At 35.3% G+C, this 15,858-nt stretch overlaps 1 protein-coding gene across 1 annotated transcript in view; it reads right to left on the reverse strand.

Annotated features, from left to right (window-relative positions):
* Positions 1-562: 562 nt before the first annotated feature.
* HELZ (helicase with zinc finger) overlaps positions 563-15,858 on the reverse strand; it is a 185,126-nt gene continuing 169,830 nt past the window's right edge. Inside the window, exons 30-31 of the mRNA XM_012656897.1 lie at positions 6,333-6,585; positions 563-980 (exon numbers count right to left, since the gene is read on the reverse strand). Of these exons, the coding sequence (XP_012512351.1) occupies positions 646-980; positions 6,333-6,585 (588 nt within the window). The 3' untranslated portion in view covers positions 563-645. The remainder of the gene's footprint in view (positions 981-6,332; positions 6,586-15,858) is intronic.

Genomic DNA, 15,858 nt, shown 5'->3' on the forward strand with positions numbered 1-15,858 from the left:
GCATACAAAATACAACTGCAAAGAATGCCTTTAACTCTATCCTACGGTGGATGGAGATTACAACAGCACATCATACATTGTCTAAAACTATAAAAGTTTTAGAATGCAGCATCATGTCACCAAAAAAAAAAGCTGATAAAACTTAAAGTATTTAGAAGATGCTGCCCCTTTATTTTAAAAAATTTTAAATGAATTTAAGCAAAAATAACATACATTTGTACATCAACTGGCCATTTCTGGTACAGAAACCCAGCATATGGTAATATTATTGAATAAATGTAAATGCTACTTACAATTTTTGTTCTTTTTAAATACATTTTAGACAATTTTTTTTCTTTTTTTATAGTTGCACAATTAACCTCTTAGCTGCTAGCTTGATGCAAACATATGTAACAATACACAAATTTAAAAATATTTTTTTATTCTACATAAAAGCTGTCAAAACTCTGACTCACATCAAAAATGCAAAATAATGGAATATACTTTTAAAAAATTAGTTGCAAGTCTAGCAGCAAAGCAATTAAGTGAGAACATATTTAATATTAAAACAAAGGGAACTGTGCATCTATAGATGAAGTCCAACTACCTTAATTCTACTGATACAAACAGAAATTAAAACATTCTCCCTTGAGGAAAAAAAAGTGATTATTTAAAATAGGAGTAAAAGCCATTGCTGCCCGACGAGCTCCCAAGGCTAAGTTCCTGGAACAGAGACAGAGGGTCGCTACTCTTCTTGGCCTGCTCAGGGGGGGGTCTGGGCTTGGGAGGGGCCCTCAGAGCACTGGCATAGGACATGGCAGGCTTGCCCCCACCAGAGATCTGGGGGCTGCTGCTATTGGCCGACTCCGCGATCTGCTTGTTGGGCATGAGGGGTGGGAACTGGCCGAGATGCTGCAGCACATTGTAGTTGAAGGAACTGGACACCTCGAGGTTTTCCGACTTCAGCTGATCCTCAGGGGGTTTGACGGTCTTGGGTGGAGCTAAAAACAGAGAAGAGCAACACTGATTTGAGGGCGAGCCCAGCAATGTTCATGCATCTCATTCATTCAGTGTCATAACTGACTCTCATCTCCAGGAAGTCAGGGACAGTATCGCTACAAGGACAGACAATTTCTGCCACAGAATGAGATCATAACATATCCAACCAAACTTCTCTCTCTTATAAACACGTAAAACGGCTATGTGAACTGGAATAGCTGACATATAAAAACTAGAGTTCAGATGTGAAGGCTCGCTGAGAAATAAAAAGCTAGTTTGTACAATTGTAGACTTCTATATTTATGATAGTAACTGTTCATAGTTTGTAAATAGGCACATTTTTTTCCTTGAATAAAAGTGAGCTGTATATCCATGCTCCTGGTCAAAGAGCTTTCACTATTAACCTAAATAATAGTACCATTAGCTTCCATTTGTTTAAAATGCTGCCCTTTTTTGTAATATATGTTGAGTAACGTGGAATGGGAGGGTGGGTGCTGGGAGAACAGCTGTAAACTACTTCCCATTTCCTATAATCCGTCTGCCAAGATCCTTTAAAATCTGACTCCATCCTTCCTCACCAATTTTATTGCTCTCTAAACCATAGCTTGTTCCATAGCTTGTTTTCAAATATTGCTTTAGTTCTCAATCTTTTAAAAATTTAACATTGTATTGGATTATAAACATAATACATATTCACTGAGGATAATTTGGGAATTACAGAAACGTCCAAAGAAAAAAATAAGAAATTTATATTTCCAAATACTAGAGATAAGCCTTAACTTGTTGGTGTATTTTTTTCTAAGGACTTCCCTTAATACAGAATATTTTACAACGTAATTTAAGTAATCTCTCATTTTTAGAAATTTTCTTTATAGCCAAGTTTTCACTTTTATAAATTATGATAAATCTTTTTTTTTTTTTTTTTTTAAAGAGACAAAGTCTTGCTCTGTCACCAGGCTGGAGTATAGTGGCCCAATCACTATAACTCTGAACTCCTGGGCTCAAGTGATCCTCCTGCCTCAGCCTTCCGAGTAGCTGGGATTACAGACACACACCACCATGCCTGGCTAATTTTTTTAATTTTTTGTGTAGACAGAGTCTTGATATGTTGCTCAGACTGGTCTCAAACTCCTAGCCTCAAGCAGTCCTTCTGCCTTGGCCTCATAAAGCGCTGAGATTAAGGTGTGAGCCACCATGCCCAGCCAAATATTTCTAAATATTCATGACTATTTCCTTAGGATAAACTCCTGGGAGTATATGGCTGGGTCATATGGTATATACACAATTAAAGCTTCCGATAACTATGTCCAAACTGCCCTGCAGGAAGATACTGCCCATTTATACTCAGCCAACAATGTTTGCCTGTTTCTCTATCTAATCATAACACTGGTGTTACTATTTTTTAAATTTTAGCCTACTTATAAGTAAATAATTATCTTTTTGTAGTTATTATGTGCATTTCTTTTGACTTTGTGAAGCAAAGCTACTCAGATAGCCTGGATCAGCCAGACAATTAGGCGAGAGAAAAATAAATTCTATCTTATTTAAGCCACTATATTTTGGGATCTCTCTGTGACAGTGGCTTAGACTTTACCCTAACTGATATAGGTAGAAAAACTACAAAGGTAAAGACACCAAAACAAGAACGGGAAGCATCATTTCAGAAGTGTACTCTGAACAAGGCAGGAGGTTAGTGTTAGACAACAGAGGGAGAGAACATTAGAGAGGTGAGTTAGACCCCCTTGCACAAAGCTTTCTCCTAACCACTCCAGCATCTTTAAGGGCACGGTGTCTACACTGTACTTTTAGCACTTGATTTTATGTCATTTAATACTGACTATTATTGATGACCCAATGGTTAGTGGGCTACATACATTGTCAAAGATTGTTTCTTTCCTCCCTGTGTATATTTTTTTTTTTTTTGAGACAGAGTCTCACTGTGTTGCCCTGGCTAGAGTGCCGTGGCGTCATCCTAGCTCACAGCAACCTCAAACTCCTGGGCTCAAGCAATCCTCCTGCCTCAGCCTCCCGAGTAGCTGGGACTACAGGCATGCGCCACCATGCTCGGCTAATTTTTTCTATATATTTTTAGTTGTCCAATTAATTTCTTTCTAATTTTAGTAGAGACGGGGTCTCACTCTTGCTCAGGCTGGTTTCGAACTCCTGAGCTCAAACAATCCGCCCGCCTCGGCCTACCAGAGTGCTAGGATTACAGGCGTGAGCCACCGCGCCCGGCCTGTGTATATGTTTTAAAGTGTTCCACTCACAACATTGGACCATACTTGATCTAAACTGGACCAAGATTACAAATATTCCTTCTCCCAGAAATTTGTGTATAACAAAGAGAGAGAGAGAGAGAGAGATAGACAGACAGACAGAAACAGAGAAATTGAGACCTTTAGCTAGATTAGGTGGAGTCAAGGTACTGTGGGAACCCAAAGCCACTTAAAAATACATGGACAGAACCATCAGAAGACTAATCTATAAAGAAAAGCAGAAGAAAAGAGCAAGTACACAGAGGAAGGCACAGGGCCCCGGAGAGAGATGCTATATGATCATCACACCTAGCAGCTGCGCATCGCTTATGGGGCCAGGCACTTTGTGCCGTGTACCTTACACAGATTATGTACAGACACCAGAAAACTGCACAGCTCCCCTCACGAATCCAGCTGGCCTTCCTGTACCTTATTTCCAGTGAAACTCTTTTTACTTGAGCTAGTTTGGGTTGGTTTCTGATTCTTGCAACCAGCTATAGCTTAAGATAATCACCAAAGAGAGGGAACTCAGACACAGCATTCCCCTTTCAATCTTCAGATATTTAGCGAAGTTGCTCTATCCTTGAGTTTAAAATAAGTGAAAAATAGAAACCATAAGAAATCCTGCTAATATTTCTTTTTGAAACCCAAACTACAATGATTCATTGCCTCTAAAACACACTGGTGATACTTAACGGAAGCGATGTCACATCCAATATGACAAAGTCTTAAAAGCATTTTAACATCAACAACACAGTTGCTCAATATAACATAAAACTAGAATTCAGAGGTTAAGGTGAAAATATTTCATTTTTTTAGTCTTATTAGTTCAATTATTCAATGTGCTAATTTTATAGTACTATTTTAGAACTTTAGAAATTCATAAAATTGTTCAAAATTATTTTAAAGCATTTAACATCTTTCTAGAACACTTACCACTTTTCCCCATAAATGTCACTGATTTTGTGAATAAAATGATTGGTTTTAAGAACATCAGTTTTGACATATTTCAATATAAAAGTGGCCTACACTGTCTAAAATAATACAAACATGGTTTTGGTTGTTTAAGAACTTACTATTTTTATTTATTTAACCATGTTCTCATTTTCATAATAGAGTTTAAAATGTTTTCAGTTAAATAATAAATACTTAGAAAATAATATTTTAGAGGCAGTTTAATCTAATGCCTGCATTCTTATCTAACCACAAATGTAAGATCTCTATTAATTTGATTTATCATAAGTATTCTCAATAAGAGAAACCATTCTCTAAGGCCATGAATTTTACTAATCTTACGACTAATACTATTTTACATAATACACATCGCTATCTAATCTCAGTGCAACTGGATCACTCCCTTGATTGCATAGAATCTAGTTTCATTATCTCCTTATTCAGCAAGAATTCTCCAAGAGCCTCAAGTGTATTCAGTAACAAAATGGGAAACTCAAAGTTCAAAAAGGTCAAAGATACGGTCTCTGCTTTCAGGCTTATAATTTAATTGTAGAGAAAGCACATCCATATCAAACACAATGATCTCTTTTAAATTTCAAACCAATATAATTAATATAAAAAGTTTTCTTCAAGCTAAAGATATAAATCTCAAACTTCAGTAAGAAGTCTCTTATGTGATGATGGTGCTCTGTCTGATGCACCCCTGCCACATTTCTCTAAAAAAAAAAAATACTAAGAAGTCGTGCTTCAGGACATTAGTGATTCTGAATTAACTGTTTAGTACTTAACTGTTACTTTCAACTAAAAAATGTTACCATTTGTCCAAGCAATGAAGGAAATAATCATTTTATATTTGTAGAAAAGATACCACAAATGACATGAGCTTTGGGCATTTGTTCTAGAACTTTCTACTTTATCAGCTCAGGTCAGATTTTTATTGATTTTGGCCAAAAGCTATCCTAAAACTTAGGTTAACAGAAAAAAAGAGGAGAAATGATGTTATCTTAAAAAGAAATTATAATAAACAAAACAACCAAAAAAGTAACAAATTATCATCATTGATTTATAACTTAGATGTTTCTCAGGAAGTTCAAATATACTAATTTGAGTGTATTTATGTCAGACCTTAAAAATGACAAAGCAGCCCCAGGCAAAATAAAGTAGCTTACACACAGAGCAGGTACTAAAGAATGTTTAAAGGTTAAAATGACAATGTCTCTTACCAGGAAACAAAAGCAAAATCTTTTAAATGTTTTTTTGCCCTACTATGTCTATTGTTCTAAAAATATGCTTGTATGGCCCAAACTCAAAAATGGGTCAGTTACATAAACAATAGATTCATATTCTAAAGATGAACAAAATTAATTTCAAATACAAAGGTTGATGCTGCCCGACAGAAATTCACCACACAAACATCTCAGACTTGTTCACAGAGATCAATGTCCACCCTACAAAGAGAAGGAATTAGAGAACTCAAATAATATAATTAATTTCTTCACATTCAATATAAAAAAGAGAGAGAATAAAGGAAAGATAAAAGTGCATTCCTGTTCAAGGCTTTAGACTTTCCAACACATAGTACAAGTTTAGAGTGCCTTGTTCATTCCTATCCCTTTCTATGCCTTTTGAGTTCTTTAGCCATGGAGTTCTCAGTTTATTAGAATATAAGGAATAAACAAAGGATTTCTAAATGCCAAAATGTTAAACTCTGATCTCTCTCATAACTATACTCTATTAAATAGCAAATTGTCAACGCATTATTGATAACAAATCCTTGAAAAATGATACTGACCCAACCAACTCCCTGAAGAAAAAACCAAAAAACAGAAAACAAACTTTTCCCAAGCAAAGGTATTTCTATCTATTTAGAAATACATTTTAAGTTCCATTTCTTCTTTCATTCACTCACAGGTCAAAATTATCAATTTCCTAATACAGATATATCTACTAACCTTCCAGACCACAAATATGGAATCAGTATAGTCCTAACTTAATAAATATGCCTGAGCCACACTTACGAGCTATGAGCATTAAATATTGTTCAAAGATAATAATGCAAATGGGGCAATGGTAGAAGAAAAATTCCATAAATATCCAGGAACTGAGGAGTTAAAATGAGAGTTTGGGCAAACGACTCTGTCTTACCTATCAATTCTCTGGGTTGAGCTGTCCTGCTGGATCCATTGCACGGAATGTTCTGGTAGGGAGTAGATGAGGTGGTGTTTACCCAGGACTCCGGGGATGAGAAGTTGAAAGAAGATTGGCTACTGTGGTCCTGAAGCTCCTTACACTGGGCCAGACTCTCCTGAGGAGCGCTTACTTCTTCAGAACAAGGCTGAACTGAGCTAGATGAGATTCTTCTTTGGTACAAGGGCCGACCAGGTCCCCTGGGCTCATACTACACAAAGAAAAAGGACATTTCATAAATCAGTGCATCCTAGTCACAGCCTTCTCCCTTTTAGCTCCCTAGCGATCGCATTACATTATGTAGACATTCTCAAGCATATTCTCTTCTGTGACTGTGAAGCCCTCCTTCCCTTATTCTACTGCCACCAAAAAAAAAGGCTCTGGACATGGTATCAGGAGACCTGGGTTCAAAACTCAGTTCTGCCCCTTACTACATAGTCCTATGAAACACACGTCTGATTTCTGGTTCTGTTTTCCTGTCAGTAAACTATGCGAGTTGAATTAGTTGTCTTCAGTTCTAAAATTCTGTTGGCATTTTAGATAACAGTAGATTAAGAATAAGTATGAAGGAGCAGATCTGCTCAAAGTTAAATGCACAAAGTATAGTCACAAGTCAACTGAATCATAGCGATCTTGAACAGAGTCATCCATCCTAGACTTATCTCTTGGGCCCTATCCTTCATAACCTCTCAAGTTATCTTTCCTTGGACCTGACAGCAAGATATAACTCCTCTTGTACAGCAGAGGTACTCCTGACTGGACTTCACTGCCATTTCTTTTGGTCAATCTTCAATTAACACAGAATACTCATTAATTTCTTCCAAAAATCTTTTATATGTTTAAAACCCAATTAACTTACTCCTTGTATTTTCTTTTTTTCTTTTTTTTTTTTTTTTTTTGAGACAGAGTCTCACTCTTTTTGCCCAGGCTAGAGTGAGTGCTGTGGCGTCAGCCTAGCTCACAGCAACCTCAAACTCCTGGGCTCAAGTGATCCTTCTGCCTCAGCCTCCCGAGTAGCTGGGACTACAGGCATGCGCCACCATGCCCGGCTAATTTTTTTTTCAATATATTTTTAGTTGTCTGATTAATTTCTTTCTATTTTTAGTAGAGACGGGGTCTCGCTCTTGCTCAGGCTGGTCTCAAACTCCTGAGCTCAAACAATCCGCCCGCCTCGGCCTCCCAGAGTGCTAGGATTACAGGTGTGAGCCATCGCGCCCGGCCACTCCTTGTATTTTCTTCTCTCTGAAATCCCTAAATTTGCACAATCCAAATTCCTTTAACCCTCCTGACAAGATTTGGCAGCCATTTCAAGATTTTTCAATTGTTACCTCAATGCTCTTTAACTTGTCCTTGTCAATTCTTTTGATGAATATCAAGTGTCAGTTCTAATGGCAAGGCAGTGTAGAGTAGTGGTTAGGTATCCAGCCTCCATCTAGAGCTAGACTATCTAGGTTAGACTTCAGGCTCTGCCTTTTACCAGCAGTGTCACCTTGGACACCTGGACTTAACCTCTCGGGAACTTCATCTGTAAAATGAATTATCCATAGTCCCCATCTCTTGAGATTGTTGGGAGAATTAAATGAGTATGCATATGCATAGCATTTAGAACAGTTCCTGGCACATAGGAAGGGTTCATTGTTATATCATTGTTTTAATGTAACATATAAAGATAAGATTCCATCTTCAAAATGACAGAATGGAATGGGGTTGGCTTTTTTTGACCTTTTCTGGTTTCCCCCAATAATAATAAATTTGCTATCCAGTTTGTGGTCAGTTATGATTCTGGGAAATCTTTCTTTTACCATTGTTATTAGCAATAATTGGAAACGAGGAACTGGAGTCTGGTTTGAAAAGAAAAGGGAGAGATGAACTGGCATAGTAATAAGATGTTTTCTTTGAAATATTATATAAAAGAATAAAAGTGAACATTACCGGATCAATTAAATGCAGGAAATTGTGGGTATAAACATTGAGAATATATGGTCAAAAGAGAGGAAACCACTAGGGTATAAACCAGGGAAGGGACTGGGTCTGGACTGTCAGCCCTTGTGCAGAGAGGCAGGGAAGGGTAGGAGGAGGGCAATTCTCTCACTATCAGCTGTGAGTATCCGGGCTGTTTCTGTGTTTCCAAAGTCTTAGCTACTGGATGAGGAAGGCAAGACGTGATTACTACCATCTAGATAATTTCTCTTCTCATATATTTTTATAGTTTTTCTGTCTCTAAATATAATATCTAAATTCATCTTTAATTTTACTCTGCTTTAAAGGCAATTGTTTTAGATGGTCAAATCATTCTGAATTTGATTCTGGTTTTCTAGAATATTAACTATCTTAATTAATTTAGTATCAACTAGAAATTTAATCAGCTTTTGGAACATTTGAAATTTCTTTGCCTAGGTCATTAAACTGAGGCATTAAGTAGAATAAACAACCTTTCTAAACTGCTTTATGTTCTCTATGCCTAGACAACCCCTGAATGACTGATGGATCACACTGGCTTATGCAGTGTGTCTTTTTTTATCAGGGTTTGTAATGAAGACAATTAGTTCTTAAAATTGAAATGACGTGTTTCTTTTTACTACCAGCCCGAGTGTTTAGCCCAGTCACCATCTGCAGGGGATCGCATTCTGAAGTCTTTACGTGTGAACACTAAAGTACAAAACTAGTGTCGGTTATGGCCTCAGGAAGAGGAAGTTATAACGATCAAGTCTCCTGGTGATACAGAACACTAAATATATGAATTTCAGGCATAACTTTATAAAACCATTTTCTTTAAATAATGAACACACGTAAACCAGTAGCATAAACAAATACTTTTTTGCAATGAAAAGATACATGAACCACAAAGCTTAAATGAGCAAAACTAAAAATCGGAAAGAAATGGAAAGCTGATATAAGAGGAGACAATATTCAATTAAACTTTACAGAAAATGTGTATCATTTGTATCTTCCAAACGGAAATAAGAAAAATCACTCAGCTGACATGTACAGCAGGATCTGGGGAAGTGTCGTGTAACGTATCTACAACAGTTTCTAAGCAACTATTGACAGAGATGAATCACATTATGAATACGATCCATCCTTTATGTTAGAAAAAGAGAACCAAAACTTGAAATTGTTTTTAGAATTAGATAGATGTATTGAAGACAACATATATTTTAAAAGGTCTACTGGTACCTCTATTTCATACAACATAGATGAAGATAAATGCATGAAAAAATGATTTGCTACTTGCGAACCTGTCCTCAAATGTAATTTGAAATCCTGATAGCGAATGAATAAAATGGTTTATATACCAAATAAATTGCATTTTAGCAATTTTATAGTTTTCAGCATACAGATCCTGTACACACGTTTTATTAGATTTACCCCTAAGTATTTCATTTTTCTTTGTGCTATTATTATATAAAAGGTATTGGCTTTCACATTTTGGTTTCCAATTGTACGTTACTAGTATATAGAAATGTGATTGATTTTTCCATGTTGACCTTATGTCCTGTGATCTTGTTAAATTCACATTAATTACAGGATTTTTCTTGTTTGTTTTTTGGGAGATTCCTTGTTTTTTTCCTGTATTGACAATCATGTCATCTGTGAATGAGGACAGTTTTATGCCTTCCTTCCCAATCCCTATCCCTTTTATTTCCTTGCCTTATTGCACTGGCTAACACCTCCAGCACAATGTTAAATGGGAGTGTTGAAAGTGAATACCTTGCCTTGTTCCTAACCTTAAAAGCATTCAATCTCTCACCATGAAGTGTGATGGTAGCTGCAAGATTTTTATACTTGCCCTTTAACAGGTTGAGGAAGTTTCTTTCTATTTGTATTTTGCCAGCTCTTTCATCATGAGTAGATATTGCATTTTGTCAAATGTGTTTGGGGCTTTTTTTCTATTTCTATTGATACGATGGTGTGATTTTTCTCTTTAGACTGTTAGTATGGTGGATTACATCGATTTATTTTCAAATACCACAACGGCCTTGCATTCTGTGGATAAGCCCCACACGGTCATGGTGTGTTACTCTTTTCATATGTTGCTGAATTAGTTGGTTAATGTTTTCTTGAGGATATTTACATTGATGTTCATGGAAATTAGTCTATGGTTTTTTCTTTTTTGTACTGTCTTTATCTAGTTTTGGTTATCAATGAGCACCTGCTGTTGGAAAAATGGCACCAATAAACTTGTTTGATGCAGAATTGCCACGAATCTTCAATTTGTAAAAAAAAAAAAAAAATGAACTATCTGTTAAGCGCAATAAAGCAAAGTACAATAAAAACAAGGCATATCTGTACACTAAAATGAATATGACTTTGCAGCAAAGAACATTAAAATCAGTTTAGGCTGAAATAAAGAAAAATACTATTTGAAGCATCTCATAGGCAAAGGCATTTATAATTTACAAATAGTGTTTTCCTACCAAGCAATATTTTCCTATATCCAAACACAAGGTAATAGAGGAGATACTAGAATGAATACAATAAAATACCTAAGAGGAAAATGTCAGACTCACTTATGTGACATCTGGAGCTACCTTGAATCTATTGGCTGCTGTTTACTCTTCTTGAATATGAAATAGTCAAGTCAACTGTAGAGCATTACACCTCTTATAATGAGAAAGTGTCAGTTTGGGGGGTAGGAGATAAAATAGCTCACTGTAAAAGTTTACTCTGCAACTCATAACTATTTGTATCTCTGAAGAATCATAATTATTAAAATTAAATACATTTTACAGTTTTTGAAAAATGTAATGCTGGAGAATTTTTGTTTTATTCTTAAAGAATATTGAGAAATTAAGTATATAGCTAATAGTTAATTTTCTGATATTTGAGATCTCTAAAATTAATCATTTCAGCAGTTGAAAATTCAGCAGCTAGAACTAGATAGATTTCCAAAATCAAGAGTTCTAAAATGAACCATGTCCCTTTCTCACCACCACTCAGAAAAAAAGGGGGACATTTTATACGACTGAAGATTTAACCCTTTGTTCCCAAGAACATAATGTTGTTTTCCCCCCACATCTAGTTCTGTGTAATTACAATCACTTCTCTATTTCCAGGAATAAACCTTATTCATGGTATAAAGATCTGAAGACCAGTACAATGCTCCAGAAACAGCAGGGGACTGAAGTCAGGAGTCTCAGCTCCACTTGAAGTAATCACTGCTTCAGTTGTAAGTCCTTTAACATATTTGTGTCTCAGTTTCCTTACCAAAAAGGTGGGGGTGGGGGGCTAAAATGATCTTTAAGGTCCAGACTAGTTCCAAAGTTTCAAGATTTATTTTAAAGCCTTAAATAAATCAAAGTCTTTGTCAATGAGAACATATTTTAACTTTGTATTATTAAAATGTTTGAATATAATCTATCAACTTTAACAATCAACATTTGATATATTTGCTAAATTATTACAAGTATGATGACATATCCAAGCCTATTTAAGTGGTTTAAATTCAGAAAACTAGAGCATGCTAACGGACTGCAATGAAATGCATTCTGGGCAACAAGTTTAAAATTTCCCATTCCCCGCCCCCCTCTCCCACCAGGAAACTTTCTATGTAGTAAGTTGAAAGACCAGGACCCCTAGACAAAAATTTTAGAAAAAGATCCCTAGCCTACAAAAGAAAAATATTTCTAAGAAAGCATTTCATATTTCCATCAACAATTCAATCTCGTGGGCCCATAGGCTTGTTTAAATAAATTAATATAAACTATACTTCTCTTCTCTTCTTTTCTTATTTCTTGACCTTTTTTTGTTTCCTGTTGCTTTTGCCCTGTTCTCAGTTTTTCATGGAGAGACTACTCCTACATACATCTCTGGCCAGATGGTTCCTTTACTTTTAGACGGCAACTTTATCAAAGACTGACACCGAGGCTTAATTTTAGAGTCTTCATGTCTTAAATAATTTCATTATTACTGCTTTAAATGCTCATTCTGCTCTGTCAGACTCTGTTAGAGAATCTTACAGAGATTCTGGGTTCGGTATCAATTTCATACATGTTTGTCTGTTTGTTTATAAATACTCTTCGTGTTGAACTGTAAAATCATTATGGTACTAAACATATCATTATTTTCAAATTCTACTGCTAATATTTCTTTCTAAACACCAAAATGTAATGCTAACATTTCAAAAGCCATTCAACATATGAAATCTAAATAAGAAGGAAAAAAACTAAATTACTAAATTCTTGCATAAATTTCTACTGTTAAAGATAGTTGTCAGTTTAGGTAAGAATTCCTAATTTGTTTACCACTGCCTTATAAGATATATCTCTAATGTATAAGGTCAGCAAGCCATTTCACATGTATGTGTATAAATAAATAACGGGGGGAAAGGTCAGCAACTTGATTAATTAGGGTTCTGTTTATAATTATGCTATCAAAGCTAATCACCAAGGAAGAGCAAAATACTCTAGTGGAAATTCCAAGTCTCATTAACTGTGGTGCCAGAAATTTTAATTAAAATAGAACATCTCATTTAAATGATTAGCTTTGATAATTTAAGCATGAATAGAGGTCTAATTTATTAATTTGTTGATCACTGTCTGTTATATGCATTAAATGGTTTATTAGATACCATACATTAACAATCTGAGAAGATACATCAGAGAAGACAGCAATATTTCTACCTAGTTAAATGAGCAAGACATAAACTACCATCATCCACTTGTAAAGTGAGAATAGGCAGAATATATCAACAATCAACTGGGGGGGGGGGCAAGGGCAACATACGTAACCTAAACATCTGTACCCCCATAATATGCTGAAATAAAAAAAAATAATAATAATCAACCAAGATTATCATCTTCAAGCTACATTTGTACAATACCTTACTCCATAAAAGGGAACTTAAGAGGAGGAGGTGGAGATGATTAGACAACCCTACTGAAATCGAAACTATCAACTAACTTCAAAATTAGAGTTGTTTGAAGAATGAAAATGAATAGATGGTTCAAAAGTGTCTTTGTTCAAAAGCCAACACATAGAATAAGAAATATTTCAAAGCAGATATATCAAAGAAGCATACATGTCATCTCTAAGATGGAGCAAGTACATGTTGATTTACTGAAAGCTGATCAAAATGAGTGACTTACAAGCATTCCACTTTCATCAGAAAGCCACTGCAATAATAGCACCACAGCAACACAAAAATGTGCAGCTTCATAAACTAATTCTGAGACTTTGACAGAGATGCTTTCAGAAAGAATTTTCCATTTATTACTTATGACACTTTCAATCAAACTATTCCATTGTGAAGCACATTCTAAATGGCAAAAGCTCTGCTTTGCACCAGCATCAGCATCACTGACTCTATTGTAAATAAAAGTTTTTTACGTTGTTAAAAATATGCCCATTTAAGAGAAATGAGGATTTGTCTCTCAAAATAAAATGACTGAAATGTATAATGAGAAAAAAGGTCCCATTCCTAACAAAAAAAAAAAAACAAGAAAAAAATCACCCTAAGAGTATCAGAAATACTCAAGACTTAAATGGAGAGATGCCACGGAATTTTGAAGAGGAATGTTCAAAAAACAAACAAGAAGGGGAGGAGGAAGTAAGGCAGAGGAGGGAGTGAGGGAGGAAGTAAATAAATTAATTAAAACATTGAAGATGTGCCATTTCCTAAATGAGAAGTTTAAAGTATTTGTAAACACAAAATTTGCCTCAATTTAAACTATACATTTAATGTAATTCAGATAAAAACCTAAGAAGGATTTGTAGAGCTGGGGGAGGAGGAGGAAATAGTTCATAAAAGTATTTTAAACTTCTTTAAGTAGGAAAACTATAGAATGACCCTCCTTTCCTGCCACCCTACTCCCCTACCCCTTGTAGAAACGAGAAGGAAAAAAAAAAGTAGTAAGGGAGACTTTACACTATTGGGTTAGAATACTACAAAACCTCAAAACTTCCAAGTATAATTCTTGTACAGAAACACATAGATAGATGAAAAGAAACAAATACAAAGTCCGGAAACAGATCTCAGTATATACTGAAGAACTGCATCTTACTCAGAGGTTAAATTATAAAGTTATCCTAATACACTGAAAATGTCAAAAATCTGCAAAGTGCAAAGTCCCATACAGATAAAAATTACCTTTGAAAAATCCTTAATCATGTCAAAATTACCAGAAACTGAACTCATGGAATCTCAGAAGCCAAGAATTAACTCGTACGATTTCTCTCTGCATTTCATCTTTCACTACCACCCCTCCAACAGCAGCTAGTTGAAATGTAAGTATGATACAGCCCTACTGTAGAGAATTCAGTATTTGCTGAGAAAGCTACTTCTATAATATTTAATGAGAATGCAATAACTTCATAAAGGCATGAAGAAAACTGGCTAAATATTTGAAAAAAAAATTAAATCATAACCCCAAACTTACACTGGCATTTAAAATCAAATTGGAATAATTTATCAATCTACTGCCAATCAGGAATGGTCTGTAGCCTGGCCCAGGAAGGGATGGCACTTTTGCCTTTTGTTGTCCTCCTTATCCCACGACATTGGTAAAGAAGTAGAAGTGGGAGAGGATGCAGGCACGACTGCCAGACCACAGTGCCCCAGCCTCATCCAAGAAGCCTAAGGCATGACTTTCACTGCATTTGAGGTAAGGAAGGAAAACCCATGGAGTTAAGCCTCAATTATCTAAAAGAGAATATTCTAAAAACTGAAAGTAGCAAAAAAATGTTATATAATAGACCCCATTCAGGGTACCTTGACCTAGTGGAAATAAAGGTTTGATGGGGTGATATAGGTGGGCATAGCAATTAGGGGAAAACTTGTTTCAAGTTTCCCCAACAAGTAATAGCCCTTCATTAACTGATCATAACATTCATATCTCTAAGTGCTGGGAAAGGCTAAATGTTAACAGTAGCTATCTGTGTATAGTGAAATTACAAATCATTTCTCTAGCTTCTACATTTTCCATTTTTGACCATGTATTTCATTTGTCAAAAGAAAATCAAAACTACTATAAAAAGAAAAGAAAAAACTAGTGAAATATAATACGAAAAAACATCTCCATTCAAGTTAACTGTTAAACTACCAGATACTGTCCCATAAGATTAATCTACTAAGGTTTCTGACAATAAAAGAATCCACAGAATCCACTGAAAATGTCAAAATCTGCAATGTGTTACAAATAATATTCTCATGAAAGAATTTTTCTGTGTTGCAAGTTAGTCATTTGTTGTATCTCATGCATCGAAATAAAGGTGATCAATGTTTTTGCTAAAGTAATTTCACTCTAAGAACCCACTGACAATTGAAGGTACTTATTTACACTCTCACAGCTAAACAGAAATATCAAATATTAAGAGTACTAGGGTATAAAGAACTTAAATTTCAAAATTAAGGACCATTTAAAAAGATCAATCATTAAAGTAGATTATTCAGTATGAAGTATTATTTAGTAAAATATAAAAAATTTTGGAACACAGTTTTCCCCACATATTATGAACTTATTTGGCAGGTTAAATCAAAACATCA

Source organism: Propithecus coquereli, unplaced genomic scaffold, assembly GCF_000956105.1.
Source record: "Propithecus coquereli isolate 6110/MARCELLA unplaced genomic scaffold, Pcoq_1.0 Scaffold526, whole genome shotgun sequence".
NCBI classification, from domain to species: Eukaryota; Metazoa; Chordata; class Mammalia; order Primates; family Indriidae; genus Propithecus; species Propithecus coquereli.